Source organism: Pholcus phalangioides, unplaced genomic scaffold (assembly GCF_987345545.1).
Source record: "Pholcus phalangioides strain wild (caught in Gottingen) unplaced genomic scaffold, Ppha-v1.0 ptg000007l_1, whole genome shotgun sequence".
In the NCBI taxonomy this organism is placed as follows: Eukaryota; Metazoa; Arthropoda; class Arachnida; order Araneae; family Pholcidae; genus Pholcus; species Pholcus phalangioides.
Window position 1 is genome coordinate 26,677,027 of NW_028301600.1, and position 23,133 is coordinate 26,700,159.

General features: G+C 36.7%; 2 protein-coding genes across 5 annotated transcripts in view; one reads left to right on the forward strand and one right to left on the reverse strand.

Moving 5' to 3' along the window:
* LOC149085119 (zinc finger HIT domain-containing protein 1-like) overlaps positions 1–1,042 on the reverse strand; it is a 39,211-nt gene extending 38,169 nt beyond the window's left edge. Inside the window, exon 1 of one of the 2 annotated variants that reach the window (XM_089232930.1) lies at positions 939–1,038. The gene's annotated coding sequence lies outside the window, so the exon portion shown is untranslated. Of the gene's footprint in view, positions 1–938 lie in introns of both variants that reach the window. The other variant, XM_089232929.1, reaches the window with a different exon arrangement.
* A 470-nt stretch (positions 1,043–1,512) lies between these two features.
* LOC149085120 (small glutamine-rich tetratricopeptide repeat-containing protein alpha-like) overlaps positions 1,513–23,133 on the forward strand; it is an 89,056-nt gene continuing 67,435 nt past the window's right edge. Inside the window, exons 1-4 of one of the 3 annotated variants that reach the window (XM_089232931.1) lie at positions 1,513–1,898; positions 12,061–12,157; positions 20,097–20,200; positions 21,555–21,621. In XM_089232931.1, coding sequence (XP_089089057.1) covers positions 12,061–12,157; positions 20,097–20,200; positions 21,555–21,621 — 268 coding nt within the window. In that variant the 5' untranslated portion in view covers positions 1,513–1,898. Of the gene's footprint in view, positions 1,899–6,693; positions 6,848–12,060; positions 12,158–20,096; positions 20,201–21,554; positions 21,622–23,133 lie in introns of those variants that run through there. The other 2 variants (XM_089232933.1, XM_089232932.1) reach the window with 2 other exon arrangements.

Below are 23,133 nucleotides of genomic sequence, written 5' to 3' on the forward strand. Positions count from 1 at the left end.
CATGTGTGGAATTCTATACGTTAAATTCTCAGTGCTAATGAGCTTCTTTGCAAGCTTTTCCTACTAGTAGGCAATGAAAGTAAATGAACCTTTAGATAGAACACGTTTTTAGAAATGAATTATATTTGATTCTCTCTCTCTCACAGATACCTCCTTCTCTTACCCAGAACATGGCCCACCGCTCAGTCTCAACGAAGAAATATAAGCAGGTGATCAAAGACCTGGGGCATGCCGGAAGAAAATTCAGAGATACCAGTGAATTACGGGGGGAAGCATAATTTTTTTTCAAGATAAATTTTTTTTGAGAGGGACCCACTTCCACTCAAAACGGACCCAGATTTTTCAAATGAGGCCCAGGTAAATTAGAGTACAATGGGACATCTCCACCTACATGAGTGAATTCAGGGGCAAAATCATTATTTTACATTGTAAATAAAATCAGTAATTGCCTGACTATCGATAGCAGTGATAATAGAAAATTTTGTTGCACAATTTATACATCACCGTTCCAAACCCAGATAATTGTACACTTAGTCTAGAACGCTGTTGCCTTTTTTTTAATTTTTTGTCTTTGGCAATTTATCATAATCTTAATTTTCTCGCCAAAAGATTATAACGCTAAGCTGTTCAATATCTAATAAAGCTGTTATGTACCTTCCCTCAAACATTAACTGTGAAAAAGAACAAAAAAATTGAAAGTTGCTTATTTTACCCTACTTAGCATCATAAGAAATTTCAATCCTTTAAATCGACATATTTTGGCATCTACATATATTCATCAATACATTGACATTTTGTCCCACTGTTCTCATGAAATACAGGTTTTAAATTTCATACAAGCTTTTTTTTGTACTCAGTAAAAATTTCAACATTATTTTTGCAGGAAAGCTGCAATTTTTCATATTTGAAAAGACGTAAATATTTAAAAATTACTTTACCGGGAGTGACAAGGATTTTCTAGAAACTTCTATCTCTGAATAACGATTTTGCACATTTGCTCCCCAGCTTTTTACCGGGTTGAAGATCAACTCTAACAGTAGATGATGATGATGATGTTGTTTATTATGGTTCAGATTGGTTGATTGTATGACTAAATTGATGAAAAAATTTGTTTTGATCACAAAAATTTTGAAAACAATACATGTTGAAAAATATATATTTTCGCATAGACAAAATTTTGCATATTTTTTACAAAAGAGAACAAAACAATAAAAACAACAGCAGACTACATTTTGGTTCATTCTTTTTCTTCAATTATACAGAGCTTTATACCTGAGGGCCATCCCCTGTTTGAGAAAGAAAAAATACCAAACGCACAATAATGTCTTCTAGAACATTATACTTGCAGAAAGCGAACATATACATGGAGGAAAGAATAAAGAATAAGTTATTCTTTCCTCCATGGAACATATACAAGCAAAAGATTTTAGGTCCAAGACATTAAGCTCGATGGTCCAAGACCTTTAAAGATAAAATTCCTTATTCGAAATTTTTTATCGAGTTTTTTTTCTCCTCATCACATCGAGCTTATATTACTATGTTTCAGATGGTTTTTAAAACAAATTTGATGTTAAAAACGATTTTTATTAATAAAAATCAAAGCATACGTAAACTGAGAATTTTCTATTAGCAAAGTTTAGAGAGCTTCAAATAAAAGGAAATGAAACAATAAAAACGGCTATAGACGATAGTTTCGGATTCAAGGTCTTTGGAAATAAAGTTCCTTATTCGAAATTTATTGTCATGTTTTTACCCTATCAAAAGCAGACGTATTGTCGTAATCATAATTTTCTTAAGAGAAGCCGGCAAACGTTTATTTTCTTTCAATCCTTTATTGATAAATCTATTAATTGAAATTTATATATTCTATTCAATTAAGTTTTGCAGACGATACGAAAGTAAGTGATAATTTCTTGAAACCAAAAGTGTAATATATTCCATAATTTTTAACATTTTCTGTTGAATTTGTAATATGTTATAGGTAAAATATTTTAAGGAAACTGAAAATTTCCTATGGTTTTAAGTTTTATGAAGTAGATTTGTTTTACATTTCAAATTTGTTATGGAACACGAGTGCACATATCATGAGACGTGTTGTAGTTAGCAGAATTTTGTGTACTTTAGAGAAGGCAATTTTTGTGATGAAATGTGAAATTCAGAATCCTTTAAAGTTAAAGAGAAATTGTACATAAAGGCCCGCTTACACGTGTTAACTAGTTTAAGTTGTCAAGTACTTAAAATGTATGCAAACGACAAGGGTCGTTTACACTGTGTGTTCCCACAATTTCTTTGGTAAGTGATTTATTAAAATAGACTGCGATTTTTGGCGACTTTTTTTCCGTCGCCAAATATGTCCGACGGTTCGAGAAAAAGTCGCCAGACACTACGTGCGCCAGAAAAAAAAAAAATAGCCAGCATAGAAAACAGTAAAAACAAATGGTATAAACAAAAATAAACTCTGGATTGTTTAAAAAATAAAACTGTGGATAAAAAAATCAATCAGGGTTTAAATAAAACCCGGACCGTTGTAAATAATAAATCGATCAGGGTTTAAATAAAACCCGGACCGTTGTTTAAATAATAAATTGATCTGGGTTTAAATAAAGCCTGGACCGTTGTTTAAATAATAAATCGATCAGGGTTTAAATAAAGCCAGACCGTTGTTTAAATAATAAATCGATCAGGGGTTAAATAAAATATGGGCACTGTTTAAATAAAGGAAAAAAAAGGGAACAATACAACCTGACCAGATGACGAAAATGTAATCCAAACACTCGGAACAGACACAAACGACAAAATGGCTGTACGGCTGTTTGAAAAGATGCGCTACAACAACTAACACCACCTCTTAAAATTTAGTTAAACTTAACACGTGTAAACGAGCCTTAAAATGTTGGAACACTCACATACTAGTGGTACCACTCACACTAACAGCTGTGATTTCGCTTCATATAAATTGGGGGGCAGGCAACATACTAAAGCAGTACCTTCTAAGCCAATGTTTTCCACAGCCTTTTCTTAACCCCTCAAGTCCGAAGAAAATTTAAATGAATCCTATCTCGTAGGTCGAAGGAGATTTAAATGAAATCGCCAGCTTTTGCAGATGTTTAGTAAAATAACTTTTAAACTAATCATTGAATTAATTTGAAATTATAAAGTAACATCTATAATATTATATATCACTTGTATTACCTAAAAAATGTATATAATTTCTTTGTGGTAAAATTGCTTTTCCTCTTCTATTGCAGCCAAAACTTGGATTTATAACTCAGCCTTGTGGCTGCAACAAAGAACTACTAACTTAATTATACAGGTCATATTAGCTCAACAGATTAAAACAGTTTCTCAACCGCGGCGCTGTGACATCAATCGTACCGGGCCGGGAGAATATATTTATTACTCTTTCATTCCTCAAAGCATTTCCACACGAATAACTAATTGGTTTATTTCACCACTATGAGAAATATTATTCAAATTTTTTAGGCTAAAAATCATACAAGGGTAAAGATGAAAAACCTTCTTATAGTTCCAGAACAAAGCTTCTAGCTGTAACTGTAAATTATAGCAATTTGGGGGGATCCCTCTTTGTCTATCGTACTGAAAATCACTCGTTTTGTTGCAACGCCCTAAGGAAGGGAAACATGTGTCTCTGGTCGCTGCCGTATTTTTGATTGTTTTTTTTTTCTTTTCAAAATTTTGTGTACCCATGGTCATCAAACCAGAACAATACAGCAGGGGAAAAAATTGTTTTTTCATATTCTCGGCCCCTCTTTCCTGAAAGTATTCTACTGCTTCAGGGCTTTCTGTTGACAACTAGAGGATCCTGTTGTTTGTATGTTCACTATTTGCCATACCACAGAAAATGTCCTGAAGCCAATAATGCTATGAGAACTCATTATCTGTAGAATTCCTTGGAGACTGGAAAAACATTTGTGTTATTTGCCAGTGACCAAGCCGCGTAAGGAGTATAATTATGAGTGATTGGGAATTTCCGGGCAATAGAAAACCACTTTCGATCATTGAACCCGCTATTTATGACCAGAGGTAAAAACCTCTGGCAGTCCTACTATAATAATGGAGTATGTATTCACCTGTTCTCAGAAATGAACGAAGTAGTTTACATATGCATGACAAATGTCGGTGAAGCACCTTCTGTATATAGGAAATATTGTGTTTTGAATCTGTCATCAAGGTGCACATAACTAGGGGTGTTGATAAAGAATACTGATTTCTTTGCAAAAACACAGTTGTTGCATGTTGAACGACATTATAGATGTTGCAGGTTTTAAATGATACCACATGTCGAAGAATGACCTTTTGTTACTTTAGCCATGACGTAAAATTATATTCAAATTAAATGTAAATATAATTGAATGATGATGCGTCATAATGATATTCAAATTAAAATTACTGCCAGACATAGTACAGATTCCTTTTCACACTACGAGGAGTTTATTAACTAGACAAACATGTTACATCAAAAATATTAATTTGATTAACACACAACATTTTAAGATACTGGCACTTAGCACTCACACAACTGAATATACAACTAATCTCACCCATCTTGCTCCATCGAAGCTTGGCCCTTTCCCATTCCAAGAGAGTTCAAAACCTGATTGTCCCATGGAAAATCTTTACCCTCTCTGCCGAAAAGCCTAGTGTGTTTTCACACAAAGTCGATGAAGACTTCTACTATTCAGACGAAAGCAATCGCCTGATATCTGTAAGGGGTTATCATTGGCTCAAATGCACAATGTCTCTCTCATGTGACGTGAGAGATTGTGTTGTGTAAGTACATATTCAGTACTCAAGTGCTTCTTGGAATTCCAGGCAAGGGAAAAGTGAGCACATGTGTTGCTTCCAATGTATTGATATGCGTTTTGTGGTTTCTCTATGGGAAGGAGGAGGGGGAAATTGAGTGTTGGTGTACTCGTGACACAGTGAATTGTTTTAAGGAAGTTTTCGTTTCCATTTTTTTCCAGTGTAGTATTTTTCATTTTTGTTCAAATGATAAGTTCACAGATTTAAATTTTCATTAAAAAATAGAGAACAGTTTTCAAATTTTAGAGTAGAAAAATCATGTGCTCAAGGTTTTGAAATTTATTAAGTTACATAATTTATACCATAAGCCTCCATATCGTTAATATACCAAAACGAGTGTTTTGCCCAAAATTTAACAATTTTCTGCTTTTCAGCTGACTTTTATGGTGAGTTACAATATACACAATTTTTTTTATATCATTATCTTCTTTCTAGCTAAGATTAAATACAAAATTTGATCGTAAAATATATTTTACACTGAATTATTAAGAGTGCTAATTAATAAGTGTTGCATCTATGTCAGCACAAATAAATTTAATTGCCCACTGTGAATGAAAACTTCGCATTTTGAAAGCTTCGTATCATGCAAACTATGTGAAATTATTCTATAAAATTAGATATTAAGACGTTTCAATCAATTGCATTGCGAGGTCTGAAAGTTTCCATTTGTCCTGTATATACGGGTTCAAGCCCTTATGCATGAGGGGAAGTGGTGTGATGCATTGTATGTTCATTAATTATTCGGAAGCTCAGCCCCCTTGTAAATTTTATTGGGGCGCTCAAACAGTCTCAGTACCCAGGTTTCGGTGCCTATGCAATAAGGATGTTTACTGCAGTTGCTGATATAACGCTTCGTTTATGTGTTGACTTCTGCACATTATTAATACAGTGCCAAAAAGAAAAAAAAATGTTACATCAGTTCGTAAGATAATGGATTCAATTCATTAAAATAATTTTAACAATTAAAAGGGTTTAATTAATTAATCAAATAAAGGGGTTTTAAATAATTAATCAAATAATTAGCTTGTAAGTAAAAGGTAATTGGTTGTTTATCAATTATTATCTTATGAATGAGTAAACTATTCCAGACCAGGTCGTAGACTCATGAGTCCATCATGATGTCTGCTCGATCGCACAGTGGCTATCACAAAATTGTCATATGTGTCCATAATACATTCAAGTATGTCTGAAGTGTATTTGAAATGCCACTCCTCATCTTCCAAATCGAAGTGAAAGTGGCAGGGGTGTGAATCAATTGAAATAATTTTTGTTTGATGGTCTACCGGCTTTCTTTGGAGAAACTGTTTAAACAGGGAGTTCTGCTTGAAGTTTAAAAACTTAAGCAGGCATTGTGCACAGCCCCAAAGCAGAATGTGCCAAAATGTGTGACGTGCGTTGCAGAACAACCAGTGCTGTTGCAGAACAATCTGGAAGAATTTTAAGAATAGTGTAGAAAAACGCTAGGCCTATTATGTACATGCAAATTTTTACCGCAGAACATTTTCAGTCAGCTGAGGGCTCGTTGCAGAACATCGCAAAACATTCTGCTTTGGGGGTGCACAGTATATTTATAGGGCATATTTATTTCTAGTGAAATAAATTCATGGGGTGTTTCATAACAAATCAGAGAAGAATGAAAATATATCAAGTGATGAAATGCTACAGACTAGTGCAGGGGTTCTCAAACTTTTTCCATGCGCAGTGCCCCCTTACTTTAATCAATGCTTATCCGTGGCTCCCCAGAGCAGTTTAACAACAGATTTTTTCGAAAGACCTTTGTTGGCGGCGCACAATATGAGAATCTCTGTTTTAAGCTTTGTTTCTCTATCTTTAACAGCTTTTTTATGATTTTTTTTTTTTTCAAAACAGGTCCAAGCTTTTTTGGATTACAGAGAATCTCTTTGATAATTCTTTGAGTTGCTTCGTGGTGCCCCTGAAAAGGTTGGCGGCGCACAGTTTGAGAACCTCTGGACTAGGGAGTTCTTGGTTTTTTTCCCTCGTTGTTTGACCTGAGGGCCTTCGGGTAAGTGCCAGCAAACCACACAACTACAAAGTCCATATTAGTAAGCGTCGTAAGCCCTCTGATAAGTGCTAATTTAAAAACACTAGATAATAATACTTTTAAGGGTAGATTCAACATTTCGTGGGCATTTTTTCTTGAAATAGTATACATATGTGATCTTCAGTACTTTTAAACTTTTCACGTAATACATGAGCAATTCCTGGCCCGGTGTCCAGGTGGCTCATCATCTTTGGTGTCCCATGTAGGAAAAGCTTAGGCAATTTTGCCCATTACTCTAGCACCAGGTAGGTGAATCTGCATAGCCACAGAGTTATGTAGATGTTTCGCTAGGTTAGCATGACCAGTGATGATCTGTATAACGTGTCGAATCTGTTTTCTATTCAGTGAAATAAGTTTATTGGCAGTATTCGGTTGGGTTTCCAAGGCCAGCTTGGCTTGTCTGCAGTCCTGCCTTGAGTTCCATTGCCGAAATTTTTTATTTTCTATCCATTGTTTGACATCTCCTTTTATGGTTTACATGGAAATAGGATAGAAGGGTTCAGGTCCAGATAGTTTCAGGTTCACTGCCTCTTTGGTTATCTGGTCTGCAAGTTTGTTTCCCTGGAAATTTTCATGTCCAGGAACCCAGTAAAGATTGATGATGCCAAATAATACCAGTTTATTCATCATATCAGTGCAGTATTTGACTCAAGTTGGAACTTGAAGTTGTTAGCTATCCGAGAAGATAACAATTTGTTTGTCACGATACCCTTTAGAAATCAGGCTTTCAGCCAGTGTGACTATTGCAAGTACTTCAGCTTGGAAGACTAGTCGTTTTACCAAGATACAAATGTATGTAATGGTAGTCATGATCCACTCCAGAGATGCGGAAGATAGCTCCAGTTTCGGTTATCCTGGAGTCATCAGTGTAACATTTGATAACTCCCGTTGAGATGTTATCAGTTATGTTGGTAATTTCATTTCTCCCAAGTATGTGGACAGTGCATTTTTTTGTGATTTTTTTTTTTTTTTTTGTTTTGGAACAGGATTCTGGACATTAGTAGGGAAGGAATTTCCACTTCACCCAGTAAACAGCTGTCAAAATGATTTTTAAAAGAGTGTTTGTACCCCATATAAGGGGTCAGTTGCACCAAGTACCATTACTTTCCAGCCTGTACATGGTCTTAAAAGCTTCTCCTTGTAGATACCCTTGGTGGCAGCTTGAGAGCCGTTTCAAGGGCGATAGAGGGGGAGCTGGGTAAAGCTCCCGTGATAAGAATGCATGCTAATCTTTGCACTTTTTGTAAGACAGTCTCATAAAAGATCTTTGCTAATGCCTGATGTCATACCACACATTCGTAGCTCAGCGTTGGGTGTGCAATAGCGGCATAAATCCACTGGGTGGTTTTAGGATTTAAACCCCATGTTTTTTACCAATAATTCTTTCTCATAGCATAAGTATATTAGTTGCCCGTTTAACTCTTTCTTGAATATGGAATTTCCAAGAGCTTAGAATTCAAGTGATATCTAAGGTATTTCACTTTGTCACCGATGGTAAGATCCTGTCCCTTGAGGGTTAAGTTTCCAAGTTCCCCCTTTCTGTTCCATGCAAAGACCACTATTTTGGTTTTTTTCCATGGAAAATACTAGTTGGTGCTTATCACCCTATCTGTTGACAATGTAAAGTTTGTTGAGCAGAAACCTCAATGTGGATATATGCCCTTGAATGAGCACGACTAGATCGTCTGCATCAGGGCTGAATTAACCCATATGAAGGCCCTAAGCACTCAAGCGATTTTGGTGCCCATCCCCTTTACTCTTAACCTTAACCCATGGCTCTTCATGACTATTAAATCTGTTTGCAATTTTCGAGTGTAAGTAGGCAGGGCAGATTTCCACATGGGAAGCATGGGCATTAGCTCCCCTGTTCTAGGGAGTTCCCTTAATTTGTAATAGTATATATTTTACTCAAATTTATTTAAATTCTATTTGGTGAAGAAAATCAAAGAATTTTCCCTTTTTCTTCCAAAGTGTCCATTATTAGCAAATCCTATTAAATATGAATTTTAATATTATACCAATCAATAATAGACTTTACACAACAGAATGAATTGTGGTCAAAATGAAGCTGTGAGCCTGCATGAGATGGGGGGGGGGACACATCCATGATTTAGTGGGCACATCCATGGTTGTTAGATTAAACTTTTTAAGAATCGGTTTGATCTTCAGTGAGAGTATTGGATCGTAGGGTATGACTACACTTTCTCTGAGTGGTTTCTCGTGCCGGTTTCAAGAATTTTCTACTTAATTCGTCAACGATTTTGGTGTTGAACCCCCTGTCTATCGCCATTGCTCTGATGGTTTCAAGTTCATGGTCTAATGTGTTCCGATCTCAACAGATGTTAAATGCTCTCGCTACATAGGTGCGAAAAGCCGAAAGTTTCTGTTGCATAGGATGGCAAGATCTGAAATCAGGTGGTAGTACCAGTTGTCTAGAAAGACGACTTAAAACCCACAATTTTTCACAGCCTGAAGTAGAAGAAATTTGCAATCTCACCTTCACATGTATCTCACAAACAGCCTTCAGTTTCGATGACAAGTTTTACACCCAGACAGATGGTCTAGCAATGGGCAATCCCATCTTGCCGATTTTGTGTGATATATATATGGACGACTTTGAGAGTAAGCTATTGAACGTTGTGCCCTTCTCATTTTATCGAAGATACGTGGACGATTCTTTTGTGCTTTGGGATGGCTCTAAAGATGACTTGGAACAATTGTTACTCGTTATGAATGACATAGACCCTCATGTTCAGTTCAAGCCGAATTTGAAACTAACAATGAACTCTCTTTCTTGGACGTATTAGTAACAAAACAGAAATCAGTTCTAAACCTTGGTCTATCGTAAGCCGTTCGCGGTCTCATTACCACCTCATTTCAGATCTTGCCATCCCATGCAACAGAAACTTTCGGCTTTTCGCACCTATGTAGCAAGAGCATTTAACATCTGTTGAGATCGGAACACATTAGACCATGAACTTGAAACCATCAGAGCAATTGCGATAGACGGGGGTTCAATACCAAGATCATTGATGAATTAAGTAGAAAATTCTTGAAACCGGCACGAGGAACCACTCTAGAAAATATTACAGAAAGACCACTCAGAGAAAGTGTAGTCATACCCTACGATCCAATACTCTCACTGAAGATCAAACCGATTCTTAAAAAGTTTAATCTAACAACCATGGATGTTCCCACTAAAAATAAACTTTGGTTTCATGCCCCTTAAAAATACTATACCGCAGAATAAACAATGGGGCATTTATTACATTCTATGTGGTGATTGCTCTCTTGGTTATATAGGACAGACAAGGAGACCCATAAAAGCAAGATTAAATGAACACGCTCGCTGTGTTAAGAATCAGGAATGTGAAAAATCGACCATCGCCGCTCACTGTTGGCAAGAAGGCCATAAATTCAAATTTCAAGAAGCGAGAGTTTTTCACAAAGTCAAGTCCACAGTTGATCTAGATTTCTACGAAGGCACATATATTCGGGCCTTCAAAAATATAGTAGTGAACGATAATAAATCTACACCCCGAGCGCAGCACCATGGCTTAAATTCATTTCGAGCGGGAATTACAAGAAAATTCGAATGGACCAATCGGATAGCACTATTCCGCAAATGTCCAATCAGGACGCTGCATTAGTATCTCACGCAGGCTCACAGCTTCATTCTGACCACGACGTTTGAAGTGAACAGACGTACTTCTTCCGCTGAGCAACCGAGCGTGAAGATTTGGTATTCAACCCAAGTGGGAAACTCGGTCAGCGAGACTAGTGGTTAAATTTTTCCTCTGAAGACGGCACCCATTGGTGTTGAAATGCATTAGGACTTTTATTATTTTTTGTGTATTTGCCTTATTCGTTGGTGTCTTCTCAATACTCTAAATCTAGCCAAGTCTTCTATACATAAGATGGTATTTCTAGGAGCTCAAACTCTACCTAAGGCACCCAAAGAAAAGACTATACTTCTTGGAGGTTGAATCGTAGCCATTACTTCATAGGTTGAGTGGTCTCTGCACAATAGGTTCCCGTGCCTAATTTCTTCAAAAGGCACCTTAATCAAACCTCTTGGTGGCCCCTCAGAACAGAATGAGTATTTCGTGAGCTCTATCTTCAGAACTGAGGCACCTATGAAAGTTATATTTCTAGGAGCTCTACCAAGAACGACCAATAATGGGGGGAGTTGCAGCAAGAAGTGAGCAAGATTCTGTCCTTTAATAAAGGCGGAAAGAGAGGCTGATCTGAACCTGCTTCCAGATGAGTTTGAGAGTAATTTTCAAAAATGGTAATGAAAATCTCCACTTTTTTTTCTTCTATTAAAGGACTGTAATAAACCCAATCACTGTAAAACTGCAAGAGATGCATACATAAATGGAGATTTTTTTTTCTCACTTATCATTGTAGTTAACGAAGGTAGAAAATGAAAAATTCAATTTTTTTTCAAGTTTTTTTAAAGATCAAAAGTCATATAGGGGAATAAGGGGGTGCCCTAGCCATACCCCCCCCCCCCCGGCTACACCATTGTCCTTATCCCTATGTGCAGATCTTAAGCCAGGGCTTCACAAGTCCCAGGTGACCACAATAACTAAAAAAACAAAGGAAGGGATGTAAAGTCTGGAAAAATATTTAAAAACAATTATATAGGGCCATTTTTCTTGAACAAAATCATTTTTGGTTTATAAGAAATTTGGCTGGCACCTAATTTTTTTTATCGATTCATCAACTCATCTCAAGCAAAGTTGGGTTTTCCCAGCATTTTTTTTTCTGAGCCTAATTTGAACAAGCCTATGTTCCTTCAATATTTGCAATATAATTTGTATTCCCAAAATAACTTGTGGAATCATCAGGGTTATCTTAAGAGCAACCTTGTCCCTGATGATGCTACAAATTATTTTGGCAAAAGTGATTTTCCTGAGGCCGCGCACGGGTGAGCCCATGCATTTAAATGACACTGGGCATCTTATCACCCAGGATACATTGACACTCTTTGAGAATCACTGTTCTACTTTTCTTAATTGATTTTAATCTCTTAGAAACTGCTGCAGAAATCTTTATGTAATCAGTATATGTATTGAAATTGAAATGATTTGAAAACTGAAAATAAAAATATCATTTATATAACATGTACTTACAAAATGTTTTCAATAATTTTTTTTAAATATATATAGATGTCAAATCTCAAGCTTGTGGCAGCAATCATGAATTTTTTGAAAGAAGAATGCAACAGGACAGATATGAGTGATGACACAAAAGAAAGTTTGGAAGGTGATAATTTTTGCTTTAATTTGTATGCAGGTCTTTAATTTATGAGATGAAAAAATTATTTTCAATATTTTCATGAAGTTTTTATTTTTATTCTGCATATTTACATTAGTTAGTGGGTCCTGTCCAGTCAAGGGTTCACAGGTGGGCAGGGCCAGATTAAGATGTTTGAAGGTCCTAAGCACTTGAATGGTTTTGGTGCCCCAAGTCCCTGAAAGTATATTTTACTCCATGTATTGAATCTATAAATGAAAAAAAACCACATTAAATGAATTTTTATATTTCAGAAGTAACTAATCTATGGCAAAATTATGATTTGAATATTTTTGAGCATGGACATTGAAAGTCTCTCCTCCCCTTTTTTTTTCTACTTGCAAAGTCTTTGATAATATCTCTTAGATTTTTTTTTTTGAACATCTTTACAAGTTATTGGAGTTTTTCTTTCATATTTTCAAAAAAGACACTTTATTTTTTTTTCAAAATCTTTTAAAAACATTTAAAGGTGTTTTCTCCCATCGACTGCTTGTTCGGATTTCACAAAGGGCTTCAAAAGCAGCCTCTGAATCTTAGCATGGCCAATATTATACACAGGTACCCTATTTTTGGTGAACCACAGTCACTGGGTACATGTTTTTTCTGATACATTTGTGAGTTGTGATATTGTACCTCAGAACCATGCTCTCGCATGTCCATTTAAGTTATTTTACAGTATGAAGAGAAAACAATAATCTGTCTCATTATTCTGTTAATTCCTCAATGATTATATTGGGATAGTGTATTTTTGGCTACTTCATTTAAAAATTATTTTAGCTAAAATATATAATACCATGGCCCTAAACTAAAATACCACCTGAAACTACACAAATACCAGGCCACAACAGGCAACATGCCCAATGTGGTGGCTGAAAAGCCATTGTATGCTGTTGATCTGCTGATGACGCATAAAAATTAGCGCATTTCTAAGTTCACATCCTTATTCTGTTAAACTTGCTCTTAATGCATGGGTCTCACCCGGACACAACCTTCGTGACAGTTAGATCTGTTTACTATTTGTGACAGTTAGTATGCAAATTGGTAGACAGGTTGTAGCTGGTAGAGGGAAAAGGGTCTCAGAAAATTAAGTCAAAGGGCCCTATGATGCTGTAAAAAAAACAAGCTAACTTTACAGAAATTGCACAAAATCTCATTCCAAAAACTCAGCATTAACGTGATCTCTAGTTTGCAGTATTATCTTCGTTTGTGCCATCCTTTTGTTGAAGGTTTTCAACTATAAAATCAATTGAAAATTCTAGGATTTTCCCCGTATGCTTGATGCTGGAAAAATATTGTACTAAAAAAAATATAAATATAACAGTTTGATAACTTTTTGTGGTACCCTTTTTCTCCTCATGCCTTAAGCGCATTTTCATTTTGCTTAATGGTTAATCCAACTGTGCAGGTGGGGAAAAAGTGATTAAGTCGACCAACTGATTAATTAAAAATTCTCTATTATATCACTGTTTACTTCCATGGCTTATCAGTATTCTTCTGCTAATTGGGGAAACAAATTTATCATTTTTTCAGTTATTTGGAAATAACTCTAAAGCAGGGTTGAGTTTTTTCTGGGACAGGGATAAAAAGTGAAAAAAAAAAAGCCAGGTAAAAATTGGTAAAAATGCAAAAAAGAAAAAAACTTTTAAAACAATATACATTAAGGATTAAGAGTAATTCTGTGCTCAGATGGCAAAATGTAATAAGTCACTTCTTCAAAATTTCACGAGGGCAAATTTGTAAACAATGTTTTGCAAAAATGCAGACCTTGCAGCGCTCCTATTTTTCCTACTTTTCCTATTTTTTAGAAATGTCCTCCTATTTTCCTACTTTTGTCGCAGTTGCCCTATTTTATTCCAATTCTCTCCTACTATTCCTATTTTATCCCTTCCTTCCTTTTATTTACGGCCAATATCTCACTATGAAAATTCCGAGAAACCGCGAAATGTCACTGCTTTCCGTCCCTTTTTGACGTGCTTTATTCACAACTCGCTACTGAAAAAGAGGGGAAAAAAGAAAATTTTTTTCAGTTCCACGGGAGCAGGAGATGACGATAACTGTATCTTTTCGCCCCCGCGCTGTATAGTGAAAGTGCTAAAAACTGAAGTCCAGTAGGGAAAGCCAATCTGTTTGGGAGATCGGTTGCCGTAAATATCGGTTGGCCAATCACGCCCGACGTAAAGCGTTGTCGTGAGCCGTATTGCGCTCTGTAGGAAACAGTGCTTTTCTTATTGGTGAGTGGACGGCGTGTCGCGCTAGGTGATTCACGTTGCGCGCGGCATAGAAAACCTGCTCCTAAGAAAACCCGGCTTTACGGGACAGAGCCCGAGCCCCATCTGGCTTTACGGGTGGGGGGGGGGACGATCCGATTAGCCGCAAACTAGACCCAGCTTTTTTTAGCCTTCAGAAAAAACGTTCAGGTTTCTTTATCTTCGGAGTAAGTATTACGTCAGCATCGATGGTGGGGGAGGGGGGGAAGGTGTTCCGATTTGCTGACTGATGATGGAGAGGGGTGTTGGGATGATGTTTACTTCAGCGCCCACCCTCTATACAAATATGAAATATTCTTAATGGCACCTTACTCGGCGAGCCCAAAAACGAATAGAACTTTTCGCTAGTTTGTGGGCACCTGAACTAACATCCTCCCTATTGAGTCTTCTACAGAGCCACTTTAGTGATCTCTAAATACTTCGTGGATCCAAGTGCTCTGGTCCTGCGCCGCGCGTCATACAAGTGATCCGTGATTATGCCGCGGATCACTTAAGTAATGTGGGAATGCGCCGCGGATAACTTGAGTGTTATAGAACAACACTTGTGACCGCGCCAGTGCTCTAAAACTGTGCCACATGTCACTCAAGGGATCTATAAATGTGCCATGGATCGCTTAAATTGTCTGGAATTATGTCGCGGGTCACTTAAGCGATCTGTGAATGTGCCGCTTGGTTCATTTTTACAAAATTAGGTTTGAAAGGGACAGGCCACATTTGGGCCGTACAGGCCAAGTGTTTACTGCGGGTCAAGGGTTACCTATGGGTTTATAGGTAGGGTCGCAATGAATTTCTTAAAAAATTTGAGTTTTTGGCCTTCAAATAACATTGAAATTCATTGTAATAAGATATTTTCTTTCGAAATTTTAATTATTAAAAAATATATATTTTTGATCATTTAGGGGGGGGGGAATACCACGAGCCCCACGTACATCTCTGATCCACCACTATGCGTTAGGAGGTGGGGGCAGAGCGCTGACGAAATTTTGCTGAAAGGGGGAGGATCAGAGTTTTGCTGACTTTTTCTAACACGGGGAGAAGGGGTCAAAAATCGCTAAAAATTTGCTGACGTAATGCTTGAACATCCCCTTTTTTTAAGCATGTGCTCAACCCATGGCCTAAATATGGCGTGCCTCAAGTGGCCTCGGTACACTTGCAGATAAATTAAGTGGCTCGCGGTGCATTCCTACCTCATTTAAATGACCCGCGGCATATTTCCAGATCACTCAAGTGGCCCGTGGAGCATTTCCAGATTACTTGAGTGACCCGCGGCACATTTACAGATCGCAAATAATCTGCGGCGTTGTTCTAGATCTTTTAAGTGGCCCGCGACACGTTTTCAAATCAATGAAGTGGCCCACACTGTTCACAAAAGGTTGAGTTAAGTTGTAATGTGCCGCGTGCCGCTTGAGTCATTTGGAAATGTGCCACAAGTCACTTGGATGATCTGAAAGTGTGCAGCGGGCCACTTGAGTGGTCTAAAAATGTGTCAAGAGTGCCACTAAAATAATCTATAAAAAATGCATCGAGCCACTTAAAGTGTTAATGTATTGCAGACCATTAGGTGATATGTGTGTTGCGAGCCACTCAAATGATCTTGAAGCGTGCCGCGGGCCACTCAAATGATATGTAAATGTGCCTCCAGACATTTACAGTAATCTGCAACTGAACTACGAGCCACTTAAGTGAACTGGGGGTTTGCCGCGTGTCGCTCAAGTGATTTGGAAATGTGCTTGGGGTCACTTAGGTGATCTGTATATATGCCGTTGGCAGCGTAAATGATCTGGAAATGTGGCACTGGCCACTGAAGTAATCTGGAAATGAGTCCTACTTGAATGATTTGATGGTCGTTCGTGAGCCACTTGTGTGGTTTTGTTATTCGTAATGGGCCACATAAGATAACTCCGAGGTGCCATTAGTTAGCATGTCTTTTTTAAGGCATAACTAGGTTCATGTGTATGCTATTGACGACTGCCGTTGTCTATGAAAAAAAATTCATGAACATAATATGCAGGCCATTCTAATCGTTGTATCCTTCGGGTGTAATGTAACTCCAGGAGGTGTTACATCAGCGGTGTTCAACATTCAGTAGAGTGTTGGCCATTTCATTGATTTCGAAATGTGTTGCGGGTCACTTAAGCTGACCTGTAAATATGTCTGGGTCAGTTGAGTACTCTGGAACTGTGCCGCGGTGATCTGTAAATTTTCCGCGGGTCACCTAAATGATCTGGGAATGTGCTGCAGTATACTTAAAGAACTGGTGGCAGATGACAGCACTACACATATAACAAGCATTACACAGAAACGAAACTTCACGCCAGGTTTCACTACACGTACACTCCAACATGTACCAATCGTTAGGGGTTCCGCAGAGGAATACGGACGATTTACATGTCTGGTTTAGTACTAGTAGTATACTTAGGGCCGTATTCACCGACATGGTTTAAACTGTAGTCACAATTTTTTGATAAGAGATCAATATAGATTGGTTAAAAACCTGAATTTAATCCGTGTCGATCTCTTATCAAAAAATTGTGACTACAGTTTAAACCATGTTGGTGAATACGGCCCTTAGAGAATGTGAAACCGTGATGCAGGTTACTTGAACTTTTATAAGTTCCATGGGTCAATTGAGTGCTCTGGAACTGTGCTGCGGTTATCTGTAAATATCCTGCGACATATTTACTGATCAAGGAATGTGCCGCGGGTACTTGAGTGGTCTGGAACTCTGCTGTGAGTCACTTAAGTGATCTAGGAATGTGCCACAGGTTATTTAAGTGAAGTGGAACAGCAGCTGGGGTAACTTGGGTAATCTGGAACTGTGCCGCGGTGATCTGCGAATGTAACGCAAGCCACTTGAATGACATAAATCTGTGCCGCAGGGTCTCTTGAACGATATGGAAGTGTCGCTTCGTTCATTTTTACAAAATAAGATTTGAAGTTGTGAGCCACAACAGATGACTCCGGGCCACATTCGGCCCGTGGACAATGGGTTAAGCATGCATGGGTTACATTTTTATGGCACCTAGACAGGTTTTTTTCCTTTCTTCGAAAAGAACGGGGGGTCGATCACGATCAATGGTTGGACTTTTCAAGTAACAGTAGCAATTTGATTAATTTCTTTTTAGTTTTGCTATTTACATTGTTTTCGATACCACATTCTGTGGAAATGAAAGATTTTTAAATTCATTAGAACTTGAGTTTCCTAAAATATCTATAGATAATACTATAATTAAAGTACATAAGGTGTGAATCTTAATGGCACAACATTTTTAAATGTCACGATAATTCGGGAATTCCATTTTTTCCCTCCTATTTTTTTTCTATTTTTTTCTCAATGGTGTTCTTATTTTTCCTATTTTTTTTTCAAATTTTCACTTCGAGGCCTGAAAAATGTAATACTGTGGCTTTTTGACTTATTGCAATTTTCCTTCGTTGGTTCCTCAAACCCAAAGAGATGGACGAAATTTTGTCACCTAAAATTTTGATGAACGAGACTCCAGAATGCAAACAAATCAATTTTTTGGGAAAAGTGACTTGTGTGACATTTTGCCATCTTACCACAGAATTATCAATTAGGGATGGAGCAAATAGTGATTTGGTGAAATAGCCAGATACAGAATATCCAGCTAATGTTTTGGCCGAATACCGAATATTTGGTGGCTGATTATCAATTTTCTTAAAATTCATCACAATTATGACTAAAATTGGTGTTTTTAATTGAAAATAAAATTATTGGTAATTTTAAATGATTGATATTGAATTTTAATTATTCAATTGATTATTTAAATATTAAAAACTGGTAATTGAAATATTATTGCCTCCATACTACTACTAAACCACACATGTACCTCATCCATATTCCTCTGCAGAACTTCTAACGAATTAGTACATGCTGGAATGGGAGTGTGTGTGATGTGAAGCTTGTTTCTGTGTAATGTTTGTTATAGTGCTGCCATCTATGACATATTTTTTGAACTATGATTGAAGTGTAATGTTTTTGATAATTTTACCGTTGTAGGCCTGTTCCTCTCTGCGGCGAGACTTTTTAATGGGGAGATCGGCTTGCATTCGCACCTCAAAGTTGGGAACCACAGAAAACCAACTTCAGCTGACCGCCACTGTGGCGATGGTGGGATTTGAACCCGGGACCTCGCAATGAGAGTTCGTCACTATGACCACTCAACCACCACAGCAGCACATTGCCTCCATACTGATAATCAAATTTAATGATATATTCAATCAATCAAGTTTACTGTTTGGTTTAACAATTGGTGGCCAAAAAAAGATATTACAAAACACTAAATTATATATGAAACAAAGTAAAATAACTATGGGGGAAAAAAGCAAAAATAATATGAACATGAAATGGGGAGAAAAATATTTTTAAAAAACGTATAAGAAATTGATTACAGTTAGGAGTTATTCACAAAGTTTTTAATTTCATTGCAGATTCACTAAATTTATATGTATTAAAGCACATAGTGTAGTCATTGAAATGTTGAAATGCAAGATATTTTCACGGTTGAGAGGAATAGAACCGCCAAAGACAGTGCTTTGTATTGCAGTATATTTATCGCAGGTTATTATTTGATATTTATATTTTTCATGGGAATTATTTTTCCACTGCCTTGTTTTACAGGTTGCCTATTGTGGCCTTTGTATTTTTTTTTCGAAACATTTGATTAATACTAAGGTTTAACCCATACCTCTGTGGTGGTCGAGTGGTTATAGTGACGGACTCGCGATGCAAGGATCCGGGTTCGAACCCCACAGTGGTGGTCGGCTGAAGTTGGTTTTCTGTGGTTCCCAACTTCAAGGCGCAAATGCGAGCCGATCTCCCCGTTAAAAAGTCTCGCCACAGAGAGCAACAGTCCTACAACGATAAATCATTCAATCATAACACTTCACTCATAGTTAGAAAAATTGGTGGCAGATGGCAGCACTACACATAACAAGCATTACAGAGAAACAAAAAAAAACTTCACGTCAGGTTTCACTACACGTACATGCACATTCCCGCATGTACCGATTCGTTGGGGGTTCCGCGGAGGGGGGCGGTGCATGTGTGGTGTAGCAGTAGTGGTTTAAACCAAAGGACCCTGGGTTGGTTTGTTTGTGTGTGTGTGTGTGTGTGTGTGCTAAAAATTTATTTAAAATTTTTACTTTAAACTATCAAGTTTTGTTATTGAAGTTATGATTACCAGGTCTTGACAGTACAAAATAAATTTTTGATGCCAAGTCAAGTGGTCATAGTGACAGACAGACATGACCACTGTCCGCCCAGAGAGCATCTTGGGACGTGTCATAGTGATAGACTCGCTTCTCAAGGGCCTGGGTTAAAACCCACTGTTGCCACAGTGGTAGTTGACTGAAGTTAGTTTTCTATGGTTCCCAACTTTGAGATTTATTAAATATTAAAACATATTTTTTTACTATTTCCTGCTAATTTCCTTATTCAGTGATTTTTTGAATAATAACGGTGAGATTTGTGAATTTGAAGTTTGAATTTCCTCACTTTTTTTTCCCCCCCCCCCCCTTAGTTAAAGCACTCTTCACACTTATTTTTTTTCTGTTGTTCATTTGGTCTTTATCAGGTTCTGCATACATAAGCATGTGACTAATCACTTTTTTTTATATTTCAGTTGCTATTCAGTGCTTGCAATCTGCATATGATTTGAAATCGGAAGATGTTGAAGCGTACACTTCAAGCACTTCCTCATTATGTGATATATATCAAAAAGCACTTGTGAGTTGAAAAAGTTCTGAAATCTCCAATATGATCAATATCGATTACTCAATAATTTATTTTTTGACTAAAAAGGTTTCTTTGAGCATAGGCAATCTTAACTATTTTCAAAAATCCCTTAAATAAAGACATTTATTCCCCATTTTTTTTACTCTTATCTATGTTTAAATCTTATTTCTTATCTAATGTCGATAAAGCGAGAAGCGGTTCACTATGGACGCGCCCTTGGGTCAGGTTGTATAAATCCAGAGTTTTAAAGAGTATTTTCAATCAAAGCAGAGCTAGCTGGACTTGATACCCCAAAGTATTGTTTTGCATTTGGCTTCAATTAGAAAACCATTGCATTATATATGTTGGTAAATATACAAATCTTACTCAAACTTATTCTTACTTTTGTATTAAAAATAAGTTTCAGGAGTTTCTTAAGCATTATTTACAATCCAGCACTGCCAAATTAAAGGAGATTTTAGTCCTGCAATTTAGTATTTTGATTGCTAGATATATTTTAATGTTATGCACAATAAGGGTATTGTTTTAATTATTGGTGATTATCTAGATAATTTAAAATACCAGAAATCAGTACATTACATATTATGGTGTAAAATAACTTTATTTTTATGGTGTGAGAACTGGTATAAAAAGAGTATAGATGATGTTCATATCTATATACAGTATATTATATTTATATCTATAAGCAGTTTGAGAAATTTTGGAGAGTCACGGATCATCTTGAATTGAAGAATATGAAATAGTTCTAAAATTCGTCCTTCAGCTTTTATGCTATGCTTTATTCAAATTGCATATTTTATAAGGGGGGAAAACAAATATATTGTACGAAATAATTCTGTAGAGAGTACAAAATTATTTTGTGATCATTTAGTGTATGTATTCTTTGTCATTATAAACATTATATTTTCGTAGTCACTGTAATGATTATATGCAATTAACGTGTGCATTTCCAATGGAAAATTTTATATTGGAAAGCAATATTTTAATTTTTTGTGGAGGGTTTTTGACATGATAGTTTGAGCTGTCAAAAACTGTCAACCCTGTCTGTAATGTATGCCAGCAAACTAGCAGCCAAGGAGATATGCTAAGTGATATTTCAGAAAGTCTGGGTTTTGCATCAATCTCATAACTTCCACTTGTGTTGTCATGTGACAAGAATACGTGTTGTATCTGCCTCTGTAATTATGTGCATAAATTTTCTGCTTTAAATAAATAAATTGTTATGCACAGTATTTTTATTAATTGTTGTTCAGTGAAAGAAAATATATAATCTATATTTTGTTTCTCCGTTGTATCATTAAGTTTTGTAAAATTCTCTTGTAAGAGTTTTTTTTTTTAATTTCAGGGTCACTCTTCTATCAATAAAATTTCTGCTGAAATGATTGCAGATGCTGAAAAATATAAAACTCTTGGTAATGAAATTTTTCCCTTATTTCAAGCATAAACAAAAAATTGTTTTCCTTCATGTTCAGAGGTGTAAATTTCAATGAATGTTTCCAATATAGTCTACTGGTTTCTATAGTCCACCAGTGGGCTATATCAAGTGTGTAGGTGGTTATTAGGTGGTCATTATGGTTTACGAAAAATTTGCCCCTGTACATTTCACCTGCCCTAACCACATGAGTAACAAAGTGAATGACCATGTGAGTGAAAAAGTGAGTGAGTGACCATATGAGTGAATGACGGTATGCAACCATATGAGAGACCAAGTGAGTGTGTGAGTGAATGTATGAGTGAGTTGGTCACTCACTTGAACACTACGTTCACTTGTACAGTCATCAGGGCTCGGCACGGGTCACTTTTTTCACTAAAAGTCACTTTTTTAGAAACTAGTCACTTTTATTATGTATTTTCAGGCCCAGGTCACTTTTTCCACTTTTTTTAGCAAAAAAACCTCGGTCTCGCGCGTTTTTCTACTGTCAGTGTTTTTCTTTTCTTCAAGGAAGAACTTTAAAGGTTCAAGGTCGCTAATTTTCTCCCTCCCTTCATTGAACTACGATCGTTAGCTCCCTTCCCGTAGAACCAAAGCCTCCTAGAAGTACCTAGAAAAGTAGTATCTAGGAGGCTTTGGTAGAACCCCTGTACATGAAGGCGTCTTATCTTCCCGGGAGCATACCATGTGACGTCAGCATAACTTGATTTCAAGGCGCTTGGAAAGAAAGCTCCTTGGTTAAAGTCATTTTATGGAAAAGTCCGTTGGAAAAAAATAGCGTAAAAGGCGTACTTACAATAAAGAATCCCCCCCCCCACTACCATTCTTTCTTATTTCCCCACGCGTGCTCACTCGTTTTTTCATTTTCATCTTATTTTAAAATTGATCTTTTATTTTATTTGTTTTAAAAAATTTTAGTCCTAAGGGCCGAATTCCTTTCTTGGAGCATCGAGCAAGTTACATTTGTTGTTTGTTCTATCGTTACTTTTGTTAATTTTTTTTTAATATTTGAAATGACGATTTAGCCTGTGCAGAAACTAACTTACAGCGGGAGAATACCAAAGCGCGTGTATTAAAGATGCGTACTGTAACAATAGTTGGGAACCTTTGGGGAATTTGCCAAACCTGCCTCTATCTCTTATTTTTGAAACATGTTTATATAGTTGTAATTGTATAATCTTTAATAGAATTTGTTATCTTACCTTTTATAACCGTGCACGGTTGATTCAATTTGTCTGTGATATTTTCATCATTCATAGTCCGGTAAAATGTGCAATCTTGATCACATCGCCATTTTTTAATTTGTTGCCATTCTTATTTTTGCAAAAGTTCCTATAAAAAAATCGATTGTCATTTATTTATGTAAATTAAATGTTGTATTTTCCTATTGGCTGTGCTCTGATGTGTATTTTTCTGAGGTGGTCGGTCCCAGGAGTTGGATCGTTCCGTATTTCCTTTTATAGGTATAAATTCCCACCGCCACTTCGCATTA